At 42.3% G+C, this 19,062-nt stretch overlaps 1 protein-coding gene across 11 annotated transcripts in view; it reads left to right on the forward strand.

Annotated features, from left to right (window-relative positions):
* Positions 1–19,062, forward strand: part of DTNB (dystrobrevin beta) — a 168,363-nt gene that overhangs the window by 59,633 nt on the left and 89,668 nt on the right. For all 11 annotated transcript variants that reach the window (XM_053925400.2, XM_053925396.2, XM_045189235.3 and 8 more), the window contains exons 7-8: positions 4,171–4,276; positions 8,592–8,758. In XM_053925400.2, the coding sequence (XP_053781375.1) occupies positions 4,171–4,276; positions 8,592–8,758 (273 nt within the window). The remainder of the gene's footprint in view (positions 1–4,170; positions 4,277–8,591; positions 8,759–19,062) is intronic.

Raw genomic sequence — 19,062 nt, forward strand, 5'->3', positions numbered from 1 at the left:
CTCCCCATCCTTGCCAGCAGCATATGTTCTTACATTTATGAATTTCTGCCAATCTGATAAGATGAGAATGTTACCTCAGTATAGTTTTGATTTGCATTTCTCTTGTGTTGAGTAATGTGCATTTGGAGTGAGCGAAAGTAGCACAGTTCTTGTCTTTGTTTATGCTGTTTAGCTCTCACTGAAACGCCAATAATCCCGACCCTTCTCCTCCAGCAAAGGCCTCATGTGTCAGATTCCCCTAAAATATCCCCCCTTCTTTGATGCTCTGAGGGTTTCAGTGCAGGATTATCCTTCCTCCTCTGCAGCCCATGACATGTTACGACTAGCTCCCTGTGCCCTGGAGGGGCGCGCCTCAGTCTCCTCCAGCTTTCTGTCCCCGTGACAGCAGTGTCTGGAAAGTGAGCGTGCTCACTAGGTATTTTTTGGGTTGGGTGGTGATTTTAAGGCAAATAGGCACGAGACAGGGTCATTGTCTCGAGTGCTGAGGGAAAGCTCAAAGCTCAGGGAGGCTCTCCCAGCTTGGTTTTCCTTGATGTTATTCCATGATTTTCTCAGATGAAACCATCTTTGTAGTGAGGAGAAGGAAGTTTTTCCAGTTTTTCTTTTAGCTATAATCAATAAAAATACCTCTGCTAAAAAGCACAGCAACATTATATTGTGTATTACCAAGTACTGTAATGTTCAAAGTCCAAAATAAACCTGTGATATGGACAAATGCCGTGTCTAATACTAACTGAGAGGCTGAGCCGTAGCACCAGTCCTATAACTGGTTTTTTATCACCAGTGTGTCTGCCTTTGTCAGGTTAAATAGTGTTAAAACGCTACACAAAAGTTCGTATAAAACCATTTTAATCTAAAAGTTTAAAAAAATACGTTAACTAAATGTCATACGTATAACTGATTACCAAGTAAAGGGACAGGGGACAAGAAATATTTCCCTGTCACCCATAAGGGAGTAAGTTTTTAATGGAAACGATGGGATTGGCAGTTGCATCTGTGATGATCTAACGCTAAATTATTTTGCTTGTTTTCTCATGTAATTCTGCGTGTCTCATTTTTAAGAGATGGTTCCACTTCCTTTTTAAAACAGGAAAGATGTAGCCAAGGGCGGAGGGAAGGAAGTGAGAGTGGCGTTCGGGGTAATAAAGTGTCGATGCTGAGGACAAGAGTGACGGAGTGAGGTGGCAGACAGGAGCATCCCTGTTTAAGACCAGAGGCGGGAGTGCGCTCCAAGGTCGAGGCGGCGAGGACTCAGACGCAGATCGCGGTGTTTGAGCTGAGTGGGGCAGCTGCTAAAGTGGTTAGAAATGAAGGTCTTGTAGCAAAACAATAAAATGTTTAGTGAAATGTTAAATGCAAAAACAGATGATATGTTTTTTACTACTTTGTGCACATGGTTACATAGAAACATTTATACATTGGGAGGGAGACACAAAAATGAGAATCGTGGGGGGCAAATTTGCATTATTTGCAACTTTATTATAGTGTTTGTTATAACTATTGTGCTATAAAAAATAAGGAGATATGCAAAGAATGCGTTCAACTGAAGAGGAAAAATAAAATAAAACAAAAAGGAAGAAAAAAGAGCCAGTCTTTCACATAGTAATGTAGTAAGTCACGGTTTTTAAGCTGGAATTCTATCCCATAAAGTTCTCAAATTTTTGATCTCAGGACTTCATTACAATAGAAAGTATTGAGGACCCCAAAGAGCTTTCGTTTGTGTGGGTTATATCTATCAATATCTCCGTATTATAAATTAAAATTGATAAATTAAAGAGCATTTTAAGTCATTAAAAATAACAATGATAAACCTATTGCATGTTAAGATAAGGAATATATTTTAATGAAAAAAAGAACTATTCCAAAATCAAAAAATTTAATGAGAATGCCATTGTTTTACATTTTTGCGAACCTCAGATTTGCTTAGTTGAAGACAGCTGGTATCTCGTAGTTGCTTATCCATTCAGTCTGTCGTGCTGTGTTTTGGTTAAAGCATAGAAAGAAAGTCTGGCTTCACGCAGTCACGTCGCTAGAGGGAGGAGGAGCACTTTCCTGGTGTTTAGCGGCAAGTGGGGATATACCAGATTGCCTCTGGACCCCACTGTACACTCAGAGGAGAACAGTGTTGAAACAAGCAACCATGTCTTAGTATTGTTATGAAAATAGTTTTGGTTTCCTGAACTTTCTAAAAATGTTTTAGGGACCTCCCAGGGGTACCCCCTAACCATGCTTTTGAGAACCACTGCCCTGGAGAAATGAGAAAGCTGAAACCAGAATGTTAACTGATTTCCTCCCCCCAAATCACATGTTAATGGAAGACAGAAACTGGGGCACAGTTCTGGTTTCATTTCTCACACTTTCAGGGGACTTCACAGGACAGTATGACTTTAGGACAGCTTTCGGAAACTGATCCTGAGTGTGTTTATGAGGCTCTTCTGAGACAGTGAATCTAACTGCTCGTTTTTGTCTTGAACATTAAAAACAAAGTTAAATTCCATGACTGCTGAACCAAAACTATTTGTTTTTAATCCTTACCTGAGGACATGCTTATTGATTTTAGAGAGGGGGGGAAAGGAGGGAGAAAGAGTGGGAGAGAAACATCAATGTGTGGTTGTCTCTCATGCTCCCCCTACTGGGGACCTGGCCCACAACCCAGGCATGTGCCCTGACTGGGATTTGAACTGATTACCCCTTTGGTTCACAGGCGGGCACCTAATTCACTGAGCCACACCAGCCAGGGCTACCAGTTTCTTCTTTTAAAGACTATTTTCAATAAGAATGACTTCCAATTTGCATATAATGGAGTCAAGATTCTCACAGGTTGCCAAAAAGATACCCGGACTTCAGTCTGTGTGGTCCCGTGGCATTGGAAGGTATTGTGGTGGGTCAGGGGAAACTGCCCGAGGCTTATGTCGCCTGGCCAAACGCCACACTGCCTGCACTCCTTGCTTCCAAGTTGTGCAAAATGTGTTAGTGATGAAAGTCAAAGTTACTTTGTAATGGACTGCCAAATATTTGTCAGCTCTCACCAATTTGGTATTTTCTACCCTTTTCTCCTGAGGTATTTTAAAGTTTTATGGGGAAGCCCTATAATTTTTATACTGTTTTTCACTTTGAATAAAGTGGTAGGACTGAGAATGTACAGCTTGGGAGAGGGGGAGGCGACATTCGGGGTGCCTTGTGGCTTCACCCACCCTTAAGGCTCAGTGTCTCCCCCAGCCCCAGCCTTTCAGTGGTGGGGCCAGGCCTTGGAAGAGGCCTGTTTACTGGGCTCTGCGTCTCTTACTCTCTGTGTGGGCCCTTTTGCTTTGCTCTCCTTTTGGAATGAAGTTTGAAGTGGGGGCCTAGGTGTCCAGGTTACAGTGACAGAACTCCATCAGCTAGTTGTATGGCACTGCCTTTTCCTCCTGGTTCCTTTCCTTTTGGAGCTAGAAAGGTGTTCTGTGGGTTAGAGTAAATCAAAAGAAAAATAATTAATTCGAAATATTGTTGAGAATGTGTTCTATCTACATCCTGTGACTATTTTTATTCTGGACTGTTTTCTAAGTTTCTAGGTCTGCATGGGATGTAATTTTATCAGTGTTTCCCATACAGTGGAAGCTTACTGTACATGGGTTTAAAAGAGAGAAACAGCAATAGGACAGAAACATGCAGTTCAGCCAGGGGCATGGTGTGATGGGGGGGGAGGCTGTGACGGGCATTTGGATAGTTAGGTTCTAGTTGCGTCCTTCTCACAACTGCTTCTGTCCTCCATCAGACAGCTCACTGCTCTGAGCTCCAGTTATCTCTCCTGTAAATGTGAAGGTTGTTAACTGGTGTTTACACCAATAAGTGGTGCAAAAGGCAAGACCTTTACAAGTCCTTTAAATACTTGGTTCTTTTTTTTTTCTCATCTGTAAAACAAAGATAGTAATACCTAACCTATTTACCTTAGGCAGGTGTTTTAAGACTCAGATAAAGTAAAGTATGTGGAGATGCATTTGAATATAGGAGTAGCGTATAGTATGGTGTGTGGCAGTGTCTGTGGTAATGCAAAATATTTTATTTTGCTGTGAAATTCCACGTGTAATTTATTATGATTTGGTTGGGGGAGTCCTAAGTAACCTTAATCTTGGAGTTCAGAGGTACTTGAAAACTACGAAGTATATATATTTTTTCTTTTCTTCACAGAAGAAGATAATGCTAAATATGTTCTTAGACACCATGATGGCCGACCCTCCTCCCCAGTGCCTTGTCTGGCTGCCTCTCATGCACAGGCTTGCCCACGTGGAGAACGGTAAGCAGAGCCCACAGCCTTCGTTCCTGCGCTGTAGGAAGTAGATGAACTGAGGGCGTTTGTTGAGTCCTTAGCTCTTACGATTGAAATTATATAATTGACATTTGCTGGCACTTTATCATTTGCATTTGTGACTTTAGCTTTCAAGGGAAGAATATGTCGCAAAAAAAAGAAGTGGTGGGGGTCTTATTACTTAGGGTGCCAAGAAGCAGTAATAGCAGGTCATAAAACTTTGTGGCTCGAACTCTAGGCTTTTTTTCCCCCTGAGGTTCCAGGTGGTGGTTTTGGTCTGGAGCCCACCTGATTTAGCCGTGGCTTCTTTTTCCCTTTGATTTATAAAAATCATAGATCTAAAAAGATGGATATATTCGATATCAACCACTGAAACTATAATTATTTTTGAATTGTCTGAAGGACAGCGGCTAAGAAAGAACTTGGCACATCGTCAGTGTTTTCTTCTACTGTTTTCCCTGGGATTTCTCTCAGTAGCCTTCCCAGTAGTTGGGCTTAAATCTTTGTTTCACTTGGAATTGCAACGGCACTTATCTCTTAGTACCATTGCTTCTTTTCTGCCGTTGCTGTCACTTCTTCTCCTTGCTGAGGCTGTTTATTAAAGGGAAGGCTGTGGTTTTTCTCCGTGGCCTGCCGTCTCTCAAGGCTCTTGAGCATCTCGCCTCCTTCCACGCGAGAACAGTAACAGCTGAAAGGCCCTGGAAGCAGAGTCCTCTTTTCCCCTTCGGAAGAGTGGAACACACTTTTGCACATTTTTATTCCCCCCCCCCTCTTATCCGTACATATGGTTTTTTCTTTTAAACTGTGGCTTTGGTGCACGAGCGCCTTAGGTCCGGGGTTACTTTCTTCAAGGTTCAGTGTCTCTTGGCTACAGTGAAACAACTAAAATTTTTAATAGGATTTTTGGATAGAGATTTATACTGTTAGATTATTACAGTATTATTGGTTCTTTTGGAGGTGCTACTTTTAAAGCCTTAAATGTTTTCGTAGTTTTATAGCCAATTCCTTTTCATAAAATAATTTTGTATCTGCTGTACTAAGTAGAAAGAGTCATTTTTCTTCACGTATTATTATTATTCATATGAACATTTTATTATGAATTTGTATTATTTATTGATTACATTCTTACATGGTTATTGATATTTTTCTTAGAGACAGAAATATCATGAACTTATTAGAATACCTAGAAAATAAAACATCACCTAGCACACTAACATTTATCTATATATCTTAATATTTATGATGGGAAAGAAATTAAATTATGGTGTTTTTAGGGTTTTTTGTTGTTTGGGCCCTTAGGAAATTCATCACTTGAATTGTATTGAAGTTACTATTTCTAAGGACAAATATTTATTTGCTTAAGCAAAAGTTGCATTTTTTTATACTGGTTTACTAACTCAAGTGTATGTAGTACATCAGAAGTTAACTACCACTTGATGTGTTCTTCCAAAAAGAATACTTTACCAAAACCTGATCTTATTTATCATTGACCAGCATACTTGTTGACTCTTTCCTCACTCTGGCTCTGCGTTTTCCCCCCGGTCACCCATCCTACTGACGAATGTAAGCACTAGCTGACCGGTTATAAGACAGGAAAAATCACGTAGACATGCATGTTCAACCAAAATGATCGGGACCTATTTGAGAGTTTAATGTTGATATACGTGTCATTTAATATTGACCCCGAATTACTACACGGGATTGTATATATTGGCACCTTCTGCTGCGTGCACTGATTTAGATTGATTTAGGAGTATGTTTTCTGGCAGAACTCTGCTAAGTTGTATAGTTTTAATTTGGAACACAAACTCAGCATTTTTATGATTCCTTAGAAATTTTTTGATGAAAAAAACTTGAATTTCTTAGAGGAAGTATTGCCTTTGGATTTCTCACTTGTATTTTACTTTTCTTTTTGTCTTTGGTTATCTTGTTATATTGTTTTCCTCACCTAGTGCTCAATTTTTTTTTTTGACTCTTGATTTCCTAGTTAATATACATTTTTGGAAGTAGGACTAAAAATCCTTAAAATTGAGATAAGATTGCTTTGTATGTAAAGTACTAGAAAGAGTCATTGAGATGAAGATTTGACTACTATGAGGGAGCCCCACAAAAATGAAATTTATTTATGAAAAATTGTGTATTTATCCTTAGATGTTTGAACTTCAGTCACCTTCAAAGTGCTCTCTATTTGATGCATTACACCTGTAGAGACGTTCTTTCTGCTGCTCAAAACAGTTTTTGAACACGTCGATTTAGATGCCTTTTAGTGCTTCAGCAGCTTTTTTGTTTCACCTCTTCCACATCGACAAAATGTTTCCCTTTGAGGACTTTTTTCATCCAGGGAAACAAAAAAAGTCTCTCAGGGCAAGATCGAGTGAATAGGAAGGGTGAGGCACGGGGTTCATGCAGATTTTGATAAAAAACTGCTGAACACTCAGCACGGTGTGGGCAGGTGCACTTGTAAATCACCCATCATGAAATGGGCAAATGCGTTGAAAGTCTTCAAAAAAAAAATTCGCTGAAGCTGAACACAGCCTCTCACAACAACACCAGCTGGTACGCTGATACAGATGGGTTCCTAGAACACTCATCTAGCAGGGAAAGTCTGTATAACATGGTGCCCACCATCCAGAAGATAATTCCACTTTGGGGGGATCCCCCCTCATATATCCCTATTTCCTGTTGACTTTCATTTCTTCTATTCAGAATTGAATTGCTACAGGGGACAATTAGACTACCAACATTTAAAGATATAAATAATAATCTGTAATATACAACTGTGAACTAGACTTCCCACTCAGTGAATTAGACTTTCTGGCTCTAAGAGAATCCCAGTAAAATCTTTTTTTTAAGTCTTTTTTTTTTTTAAGATTTTATGTATTTATTTTTAGAGAGGGGAAGGGAGGGAGAGAGATGGGGGGAGATAAATATCAGTGTGTGGTTGCCTTTTGAGCTCTCCTTACTGGGTTCCTGGCCTGCAACTCAGGCATGTGCCCTGACTGGGACTCGAACCGGCCACCCTTTGGTTCTCAGGCCGGCCCTCAATCCACTGAGCTACACCAGCCAGGGCACAGTAAAATCTTTATGAATCCTTACTGCCATCTGACAGTTTTTCATAAGGTAAGAAGCCCAGTGTGGTGGAGAAAAGAGCCGCAGATCATGGAGTTTCCCTTCCTCCAAATTACTGTCCCTTACTTGGTCTAGAGTACTTTATTTTTATGCTGCTACTTAGAGCTCTTGGCCCAAACTGCTATTTTAATATGTCTTGTCTTACTTTTTACCAGTTACCTTTTGAGCCCAGGTGTGTGGTCGTATTTAATTCAGGAAACATTTGCAGGTCCTCATTGTAGGGTGCTGTGTAAAATACCATTTGCAGTAACAGTGATACACGGTACCTCGTCCTGGTGCTCACGGATTTTGTGTTAGTGAAGGAAACAAACTCATGCATGTACCACTCACCGTGATATGTAGTAGATCTTAAAAAAGCAGTAGGTTTGGAAAAGAAATTTTGGAGCGAAGGCTTTTCTTTCTTCCTTATTTGTATCCTCATCTAAATTTTGAGAAACATGAGTTTCATTTTAAAGAAAGAAATTGGCAGCAGGAGGCAAGGAGGGGAAGCCGATTCCAGCTGCATCCGCAAGGCTTGTGACTCAGGCAGTCCTGCAGGGACAGCAGGCCTCTGCAGTACCCTTTCTCCCTGCTGTCTTGGTGCTCTGCTCCCCCCACCCCCCAAGTCCTGTGCGCTTCCCAGGGGGGTGGAGGAAGAAGGGCTAGAAACATTGGTTAGCAGGGCTGGCGAGGTTGTGCCAGAGAGACCGGGGCAGGCACCTCTGAGCCCTGGCTGTGGGCAGTGGCCACTGGGAGCCAAGGAAGGTTAAAGAGGTTGTGGAAACAGTCTCTACTTTTGCAAGCAGGGGAGAGTAGGGATGGTGAGAGCCCAGGGTGAAGCAGCAGCACTAAGCTGTGAGCAGACAAAGTCACTTCGGAAACCCAGTTCAGTAGCTTTTAAATAAACTATCAAGGGGGGAAAAAAAAGAAACTGGTTATTTTCTGAGGTGTTTGAAAAAAATTTTTTTCTTACTGTCTTTCTTTTTTATTCTGATAAATGGCTGGTTAAATGAACTAACTAGGAGACAACTTGGAATCATCAGTTCTAAGTTTGTTTTCATCCTTGCTTTTTTATATTAGATTTGGTCTCCACCGTATTGACTTTATTCTCCAAGTGAAAATGACTTTTTCTCCCTCTTATCCCACTTCTTCTCCGCTGCCCCGCTCTCTCCCCGTTTCCTCCGCCTCCTACAAGTCTTCCATCCTGTGGAGTGCTCCTACTGCCGGTGCGAGAGTATGATGGGCTTCCGGTACCGATGCCAGCAGTGCCACAACTACCAGCTCTGCCAGAATTGCTTTTGGCGTGGCCATGCCAGTGGTTCTCACAGCAACCAACACCAGATGAAGGAGCATTCCTCCTGGGTAACCGCTTTGTGTTTCTGTCTGGGTCCCCACCTGGTCTTCTGTTTCATCGGTGTCAGCATCGGGCCTGCTTCTGGCCAGACACCAACAAATGAGCTTGTTGTGTAATGAGCTCGTAATACTGACATTTAGGGCTGGGGTTGCAAGGATGTGGTGCCTCATCGCTTGATTTTGAAAGCAGAATTTTTATTTATTTATTTATATTTTTAAAGATTTTATTATTATTAGAGAGAGGGGAAGGGAGGGAGAAAGAGAGGGAGAGAAACATGAATGTGTGGTTGCTTCTCATGCACCCCCCAACTGGGGACCTGGCCCACAACCCAGGCATGTGCCCTGACTGGGAATCGAACTGACGACGCTTTGGTTCACTGGCCAGCACTCAGTCCACTGAGCACACCGGCCAGGGCAGAGAGCAGAATTTTTAAGGTTCCAGGAGATGGAGACACTATTACACTTGCAGTGGTCCCTTTTATACAGTAAAATGGAATGTTACAATGCTCCCTTTCCCAAGTAAAAAGCCAGTTTTTTTCTTATTGTAAAATTGTACAAGATATCCTCTAAACGTTTACTCCATCATCGTTCAGTAAATTTAAAGGTTTTTTTTTCAGACAAATTTTCTTAATGTTTATAAGATTTAAATTTTTTGACTGATTTTTAGAGAGAAAGGAAGGGGGAGGAGAGGGGAGAAAGAGAACGTGAATGGATTTGTGGTTTCACTTATTTACGCATTTATTGGTTGGTTCTTGTATGTGCCCTGACGGGGAATTGAACCTGCAGCCTTCATATTGGGATGATGTTCTAACCAACTGAACTGCCTGGCCAGGGCTGTTTATAGGGTTTAAGTGTTGTAAAGAAAGCTGCATGAGATAAAGAAGTTAAATTTTTGCCTTTCTAAGTTCGGGAAAATACTATATTTTACAATTGCCACATTAGTCTCTCAAAAGTAGTCTTTTAAAAAGAACAATATTTAGGTGCAGGTTGATGTCTGATGTTTGTGTAGTGTTTATAGATCATGTAACAAGCTTAGTATCAGTCATTTTTCTTCCCTTCTTTCAATTTATTTCCAGTTTTTAAAATGCCATACTTTTATTGCCAAAATGTTGCTGTAGCTTTGTTTTAGAATCTTTTTCTCTAATTTTGATTGTTGGTTGGTTGGTTTGCTAAAGGGTGGAAAAATATATAGGGTTATTAGCATAATTCAGAATTTAGGTTGTTGAGCCTGGCCATTTCACTGGACTTTATTAAGTAAAAAAAAATATTTATCTTCTAGTTAGCTTTCCTAAAGGTCAACCAAGAAAAAACAAGTTTATACCAGGGATTAGTTTTTAAAAAAAAAACAAAAACTTCCACCCGAGTGTACACTTTACTTCCTGCATCTCTGGCAACGTGTTAGAGATTTTTTTCTCTATTGTATAGCTTTCCAGTTACAGTTAATGATAAAATTTTGTTAAATTGAACATCCTAATCTGGGCCTTGTTGTGTTGTAAATTCCAATATCTTTTTGTTTGGGGAGTTATTTTAAATTTTTTAAATGAAGGAAAAATTAAAACCAGGTCATTTGTTCTCTTTTTCATTGAATAGAGAGAATTTATAGATTTTCGATATAACTTGTTTCCCTCCTAAAGTACAGGTGTCCCACACTGTTCTTTGGTTCGTTAGTGCTAACCCCGCAGTTCTCTGTTCAGTGTCTAATTCTATGCTGAGCTGGCTCTTCGCTCCGTTACTTTGGAACGGTGGATTCCCTGAGAGGTCGCTAATGAAAGTTCTCATTCTCAATGTTTGTGCTAGGAGAATGAGGATCTTCTTGTACACCTTACTTTCAGCTTGCTCACTTAACTAATGTATAACCCTTTTGGAAATGGGAATTTTACATTCATTTAAATACAACTGACTGCTGAAGTGTTGCTTTGTGATTTACAAAGCGGTTTTTGATGCGCTTTGTTGACTTTTCATTGAGCTATAACCTGTGTCAGGAAAAGTAAGGAAATCACAAATGGTCCTACTTCTGTTTGGGCCTCAGCACCCTTGTAAAGTGAGCCTTACCCCAGTTTGTTATTTTTATTTCAGCGCTTTTATTTTTTCTATTTTATTAATTCATTTTTGCTGGAATGACTTCAGATTTAAAGAAAATCCAGTATTATCAGCATGCGTAATTTTGAAGCTGGTATCCCAAGGTGTCAGTTCTGAATTCTGACGAGTGTGCATGTTACGTGGTAGATGCAGACTGGGGAGGTCTTTTAGCTGTGTGTGCGCAACTTGTTTTCAAGGTCAGGACTCTGTGTGCAGCGCCTTCGCTCTGTGAGAAAAAGCTCGGGGTGAATTTTGAGGCCGATGGTGAGAAAAGAAGTTTCCACCCAACAAAAAGATGTGTGATCATTTAAAAGTAGTTTCTTTGAAGATTGTCCTCCGTGTTTGTACCAATATGTCGAATAAATGTTTCTCTGTGTTCACAGTGCATGAATTTGGTGTGCGTTTAACCAGCTCGTGTGTGAATTCTCACTGTGGATTTATTATGTGTAGTGTCGGTGCTTAGAAGTCTGTTTTGATTTTTCCAAAAGCTTCTGCTTAATGTTTTATCTAAGTAACTATGCAGTCTAATTCATTATTCTTTTAGTCAGCAATCCATTCATTTGCCTTTATTATATAAAAAATGCCATATGGTATCATGTCCATGATTCATCCTCTTCATTCATTATTCATTCAGAAGATATTTTTTGAGCGCCGGCTGTGTGCCAGACACTGTAACAGGCATGAGGAGTGCATCGAGCAATAAACCAGCCAAAGATTCCTGCCCTTGTGCAGCTTCTGTGTTGGAGGGAGTGACAGAGACTGCTAGCGCTCGCCAGCCTCGCTGTTTTCCTGTTCTTGCTGGGCCCGCAGCGACCTCCATTTCTCAGTCCCCGGTATCTAGGCCGGACCATGGGAGGGGTTCTCACCGGTGGAGTGTGAGCAGAGTGAAACGTGCCTTCCCAGGACAAGACAGCTAGTAGCCGGGTGCCTTTTCTGTCCTCTCGGTGAGCTTAGTGGGGAACAGTGCATGAGATCCCAGATGAGGGTGAAACCACAAAATGAAAGGAAACTAGTTCCTTGAATACGGGGTTGAGAAGAATATCTTGCCAACCCGCTTGACTTCGGTGGGAGCGAGAGGCAGACATTGTGGTCAGCTCCTGAGGTTTTAGTGTTTTCACAGTAGTTGGTACGGGGAGCGGAGTGCTCTCAGAACAAAACCTTCAAATGTGTGCCATCGGCTCAGCCGTCAGGTGGCACGCTTGCGAGGACACTGGCGTTGGAACTAGGAGAGACAAACCCACGCTGTGCGGTGGTGAGCAGTTGGGCAAATTTGTCATCTGTGATAACTTGGAAGGCCCTCCTGCCGACCGAGCTCGAGGTTAAATGTTGGAAAGGATCAGAGTGTGACTGTGTGTGTTAACTGTGATTGACAAGGTATTAGGAGGAAGAGGTGAGCTTATGAAAGAATTTGCAAGTTCTCAAGCAAAAACCGAAAGGAAATAGAGAAAGTTCTGACCCTTGGGACAGTGAAAGGAAAAACCAGACTCTTTCTAGACCCTAGAGAGTAAGCGATAAGAATTGAGAAAGGCTTGGAGCGACAAAGGCCTAGCAAACTTCCTCAGGTCAGCCGAAGTGGCTCAGTCCTGTGGCAAAGGTCAGATGAAGGGTACAAGTTCTTGTTCTTGGGTGCTCATCAGAATCTCCTCGGTTTCACCTACACAGTTTCTGATTTAATGGTCCGGGGTACATGAAACCTGGACACAGGCAGTTTTTTAAAAGTTCCCCCAAGTAATTCTATGTATTGGCAGCCAAAGGTGGAAACCACTGACCTGCTGCTTCATGTGGCCTCCAGGTGGCTGCCGTAAGTTGAAAGCAAGAGTCATGGAGGCAAAGACATAACTCAGGCCTGAGAATTACGTCTAGGAAAGAACTTCATCATTACTGATGCATGGGACTTATGGGAAGCAAACAAATCAGAGGTGTATTGAGTTTTGGGGGGAATTATATTAGCAAGAACCATGAGCCTGGGGTGAACAAGTCATTGGCTATTTGAGCTTAAAAACCACTTTCTAAAGACCCAGAACTTGCTCTGGCGGGAAGCGGGTTGTGAAGAGTATATGGCCCCTTAGGAGGGCATGCCAGTGCCTGGTTGGACACAGTGCTGGATGAGGAGGAGCCTCCTGCACCTGTCCCACCACTGTATAGTGGGACTGCGGAGGGAGAGTGCGATAGTTTGGTTTTTTAGTTCATAGGTTGCATCATAAAGAGCTACATGTGATCTCGATGAAGAAGACTGTGCTGTACCCAGAGTTCTTGGACTTGAGTTAGATGCACTGGCTGACTAGGCGGGACTTCAGGTTTTCTTTTGAGGGGTAGAAGGATTTGAGTGTGTTTTATGTTTAGGAATAGGTAGCAAAAAGATATTTAATGATTAGGAGTACTCACCTGTATTCCAAGTTTTCCTTTTCTTCCCGGACATATAACTAGCATATATGCGTTTAGCCCGACCTCCTTGCCGTCAGATGGAGCCATGGGATTAATTTCACCAGTGAAAGTTGTTAGGAAATGATCTATATTACTTCTGTGTGAAAGCAGTTGAAAGCCTTCTCCATCTTCTCTATCTTAACCCTTCCATCTCACGCTATACATTGGCCAAATGGAAATGTCTCCAGAGCAACTGGCCAAGGCGGAAGCCGTTCGATAGAAGGAGGCTGGATACCTGAGTGGACGGATCAGAGTTCCTCTGCCAATTCACACTGAACAATAAGTCAGAAAGGGGAGGCAGGGGGAGCGGGGGGAGAGTCCTATAGGCCTTGTTGAGAAAGTGAGGTTTGAGCAGTCTTAGATGTCTGCCGGCAGACGTCTGGAGATGAGCAGAAATGTTTGGTGTTGGGCCCAAGGGTAGGAGTGTGCCTCTGAATTCAGGGAACAGCAAAGAAGCCCACGTGGAGTGAGCAGGGGAGCGTCGTAGGAGAGGGGGTCAGAGAGGTAATGAGGGCCTGTTGGCCAGTGTAAGGACTTCGGCTTTTACTCTGAATGAAAACAGGAGTCTTATAGGGTTTCAAGTAGAAAAGTCATGTGATTTGATTTATATTTTAAATTGATCATTCTGGATGCCATGTGAAGAGTAAACTGGCCCTGGCTGGGTATCTCAGTGGGTTAGAGCATCGTCCCCATACACCAAGGTTGCGAGTTCCGTCCCTGGTCAGGGCACATACAAGAAGCAACCAGTAAGTGCATAAATAAGTGGAACGATAAATCAATGTTTCTCTCTCTTTCTCTCTAAAATCAATTAATCAAGAAAGAAACAAAGAAAGACTTTTTTTTTTAATTGTAAACTGGAAGGAAAAGATAGTAGCCAAGAGACCATTTAGGAGAAATGATTGCAATTATTTTAAAATAAGATAGGAAAAAAAAGATTGAATTAGGCTTTATTTCATGAATCAGCCTAATGGGTTGAATGTGGCTTGTGAGGGGAAAGGAGTCAAGATAAACTAAGACTTTTGTCCTAAACAACTAGAAGTTGGAAACATCTTCATCGGCCATGGGGACGTCTGTACATGGAGTGTGTTTAGGATCAAGGGTTCCGTTTTGGAGAGGTGGAATTTGGGTGTCCGTATGTGGCGTTGTTGAGTAGGCCACTGTACGTGAAGCCTCGACTTCAAGGCGATGTCTGAGACAGAAATACTGATTTGGAAGGCATTGTCACGTAGTTGATGTTTAAGGCCGCAAGAGTGGATGATACCAGTGAGTGAGCAAATGATATACAGGGGAGAGAAGAAAAAAACTGACCTCTGGAGTTAGCCAGCATTGAGAGGCCTGGGAGAACAGGAGGAACCAGCACCCACGAGGTGGAGAGGAAACCAGGAGAGTGTGGTGCTGTGGGAAATGAGGAGGGTGTTCTGTTGAGGAGGAAGTGATCCTCTTTGTGCTGGATGCTGCTGATGCTGAGTAGGAAGACCGAGCCCCAACCCTGACGGTGTGAGGATCATGTTGACGGAAACAGCCCCTGTGGTTGGGACAAAAACCTGTTCAGAGTGGGTTCAAAAGGGAAAGGAGAGAGGGGTGGGGACAGCAAATGTAGACAATGTTGCTAGTGAATATCTATTTCTAACCCTTTTCTAATGGTAGTTTTCGGATGTTGGGAGACCCATTTAATCCCACTTCCCTTTTTCCCACCCATGATTGCAGCCGAGTTAGGAAGATGGCAGTCTGTTTGAGAAAGTGGCTTTGATTGAGAGAGAAAACTGGACTTGCTCGTAGCCCCTGAACTGAATATAACCCTCACCCAGCATGGGCCTCTCCAGCGGGGAGTAGAGCCTTGCCGCTGCCCCTCCTGGGAGCAGGGGAATGTATGCTCTGTGGAGTTTGCAGGTCCCAGGAAACAGGACGGGAAGAGGCTGAGCCAGGCATGTTTACTACTTCTCCAAACCCAGCCAGTCTGATTGGGAGAGGAAGTGAGTGAGGGCAGATCATGTCCTCGAGAGTCCTACAGAGAAGGTGACACCGTGATCCCACTTCCCTTCCTTCCTTTCTATTAAGTATGGTAAAATATACCCTTTCTTGATATGCAAAGAGGCTGGAAATAAACAAGCCTATTCTTACTCTCTGCCCAAAGTGCCTTACATTCAGATCTCTGCTTACCGTGGTCTTCACTGTACCAGGGGAACTTTGAGTGATTCCCGCCTGGTTATGCTGTGGCCGGAAGCGTGTGTGCGTGTGTGTGTGTGTTTATATGAAGTACACACACACAGGTTGCTAGGAGAGGGCCTCAGTAGAGGTAGTTACATAACTCAGCTGCTGCCACCTTTCTTCCCAGCAGATGGCAGACTTCACCTCTAAACAAAGTTGCTTTTTTTTTTCTTCAAAATCTACTATAAATGACAGAGTATTTGGATTTATTTAACAGCCTCTGTTAATATTATTTCTTCCTTTTTTAAAAATAAATGTTAACGAGCAATTTGTATATGTCTACTGCAGTTGTTTGGCATTAGTGATGTTAAATCATGTCCTTTAAGGAGTCAGAGCAAATTGCGTCTTTGTAGACCTGGAACAATTAAGATTGTTGACTTACCTTTTTGCCAGAAAAATCCTTAGAACAAAATATCTTTGTGAACTTGGGGTAGCACCCAAGTTCATAGAACCTTCCTAGACATGATATGAAAAGCACAAGTAACAGATGAAAAACAGATAAATTGAATTTCATCAAGATTAACAACTTCAGTACTTCAAAAGATATCATCAAGAAAGTAGAAAGACAACCCACTGAGAAGGAGAAACTATTTGCAAATCATGTCTCTGAAAAGGGACTTGTATCTAGAACTACATAGAACTCTTACAACTCAGCGACAACAAAAACACCAAGGAACCCAATTTAAACATGGACAGCAGGAAAGTAGAATGGTGGTTGCCAGGAGCTGGGGTGAGGGGCAAAAGATGGGGAATTATTGTTTAGTTGGTACAGAGTTTCAGATTTATAAGATGAAAAAGTTTAGGAGATCTGTTTCACAGTAGTGTGAATAAACTTACTACTAAATTGTACATTTAAAAATGAGGACTTCTGGCCAAGATGGAGGCATAGGTAGATACACTTTGCTTCCTGGCACCACCAAAAGGAGGACAACAACAAATTTCAGAGCAAAAAATAACCAGAACTGTAAGAAAATTAAACTATGGAAGTCTGACAGCCAAGGAGTTAAAGAAGAGACATTCATCCAGACCGGTAAGAGGGGCAGAGATGGGCAGCTAGGGTGGGCGAGGAGGCAGCTGGTGGGGTGGTCGGTCCCACATTTGTGTGTGAATAAACTGGGAGGAGCAAGTAGGGAGCGAGACAGACTGTGCAACCCAGGGCTCCAGCGTGGGGGAATAAAGCCGCAAAAGCTCTGAAAAAACCTGTGGCGGTTGAGGCGGCGGAAGAAACTCCCAGCCTCACAGGAGGGTTCATTGTAGAGACCCACAGCGTCTAGAACATACACAAAACCAACCACCCAGGAATCAGCACCAGAAGGGCCCACCTTGCTTGTGGATAGCAGAGGAAGTGACTGAAAGCCAGCCAAGAGCTGAACAAGTGGCATTGTTCCCTCTCAGACCCCTCCCCCACATACAGTGCCACAACACAGTGACCTGGTTGCCCTGCCCTGGTGAACACCTAAGGCTCTGCCCTTTACATCGTAACAGGTACTCTGAGACAAAAAAAAATATGGCCCAAATAAAAGAGCAAGCCAAAGCTCCAGAAAAAATACAACTAATGAAGAAGATAGCCAACCTATCAGATGCACAGTTCAAAACACTGGTGATCAGAATGCTCACAGAAATGGTTGAGTATGGTTGCAAAATAGAGGAAAAAGTGAAGGCTATGCAAAGTGAAATAAAGGAAAATGTACAGGGAACCAACGGTGATGGGAAGGAAACTGGGACTCAAATCAATGGTTTGGAGCAAAAGGAAGAAATAAACATTCAACCAGAACAGAATGAAGAAACAAGAATTCAAAAAAATGAGGAGAGGCTTAGGAACCTCCAGGACAACTTTAAACATTCCAACATCCAAATCGTAGGGGTGCCAGAAGGAGAAGAGGAAGAGCAAGAAATGGAGAACTTATTTGAACAAACTGTGAGGGAGAAATTCCCCAATCTGGCAAAGGAAATAGACTTCCAGGAAGTCCAGGAAGCTCAGACAGTCCCAAAGAAGTTGGACCAAGGAAGAACACACCAAGGTACATCATAATTACATTACCCAAGATGAAAGATAAGGAGAGAATCTTAAAAGCAGCAAGAGAAAAGGAGAGTGTTACCTACAGAGGAGTTCCCATAAGACTATCAGCTGATTTCTCTAAAGAAACTTGTAGGCAAGAAGGGGCTGGGAAGAAGTATTCCAAGTCATGAAAGGCAAGGACCTACATCCAAGATTATTCTATCCAGCAAAGCTATCACTTAGAATGGAAGGGCAGATAAAGTGCTTCCCAGATAAGGTCAAGTTAAAGGAGCTCATCATCTCCAAACCCTTATTATATGAGATGTTAAAGGGATTTATCTAAGAAAAAGAAGATAAAAAACTGTGCATAGTAAAATGACAAGAAATTCACAACTATTTACAACAGCAGCGGAACCTAACAAAACAAAAATGAACTAAGCAAACAACTAGAATAGGAACAGATTTGCAGAAATGGAGATCACGTGGAGGGTTATCAGCGGGGAAGAGGAGGAGGGAGAGGGGGGAAAAGGTACAGGGAAGAGGTAGCATAAATGGTAGGTACAATATAGACAAGGGGAGGTTAAGAATAGTATAGGAAATGGAGAAGCCAAAGAACTTATGTGTACAATCCATGGATGAACTAAGGTGGGGGAATGCTGGTGGGAGGGTGGGTACAGGCTGCAGGGGGATTAAGGAGAGAAAAAATAGGACAACTGTAATAGCATAATTAATAAAATATATTTAAAAATGGTTAAGATGGTAAATTTTATGTCATGTATTTAGTACCTTATTTTAAAAGTAAATTAAGTGGGGGAAAATGGGCAAAGGACCTGAGTAGATATTGTCCAAGCAAGATGTACAAATGGCCAATAAGCGCGTGAAAAGATGCTCAGCATCATTAGTCATCAGGGAGATGTCTAATCAAAACCACAACGTGATGCCACTTCTCACCCACAAGGATGACTAAAATAGAAAAAGGTTGACAATGACAAGTGCTGATGAGAGTGTGAGGAAATAGGAACCCAAATACACTGCGGGTAGGACTATAAGATACAAAGAAATGAATATAACAATGGACCATGGGTTGTCGGCTGTTTAAAGAGAGAAATAAGGCCGTGAGGGAGATAGGGGAGTAATGGAAGGTGCTAGCCTCAGGGGAGTAGAGGTCCCACGGGGGCTGGAGTACTGTTAAAGGAAGGGCACTAGGAGTCAGCTCGGAAGGTAGACGTTGGTAGAAGAGTGGGGTGCTCAAAGTTACGATTGCAGGCGATGTTCCGTGATTGGAAATAAAATGTTCTGCAATACGCCCGAAGCTGATGGCCAGTGTAGAGGAGGGGAGAGGTTGTTGCAGGAGAGGAGTTGAGTGAAGCCCAGTGTGCAAGTTCCCTTCCTAGGGCTGCCGTAAGAAATACCCCAAACCTGGCGGCTTACTGCAAATTTACTCTCTCACAGCTCTGGATACCACAAGGTCGAAAGGAAGATGTCTAGTGCGGCATCTCTTTGTGCTCATCAGTGTTCCCCAGAGAAACAGAACCAGGGGAGATACATAAATAAGAAGAGATTTGCTATAAGGAATTGACTCACGCTATGGTGGAGGCTGAAA

This window comes from Desmodus rotundus, chromosome 5, assembly GCF_022682495.2.
Source record: "Desmodus rotundus isolate HL8 chromosome 5, HLdesRot8A.1, whole genome shotgun sequence".
Lineage (NCBI taxonomy): Eukaryota > Metazoa > Chordata > Mammalia > Chiroptera > Phyllostomidae > Desmodus > Desmodus rotundus.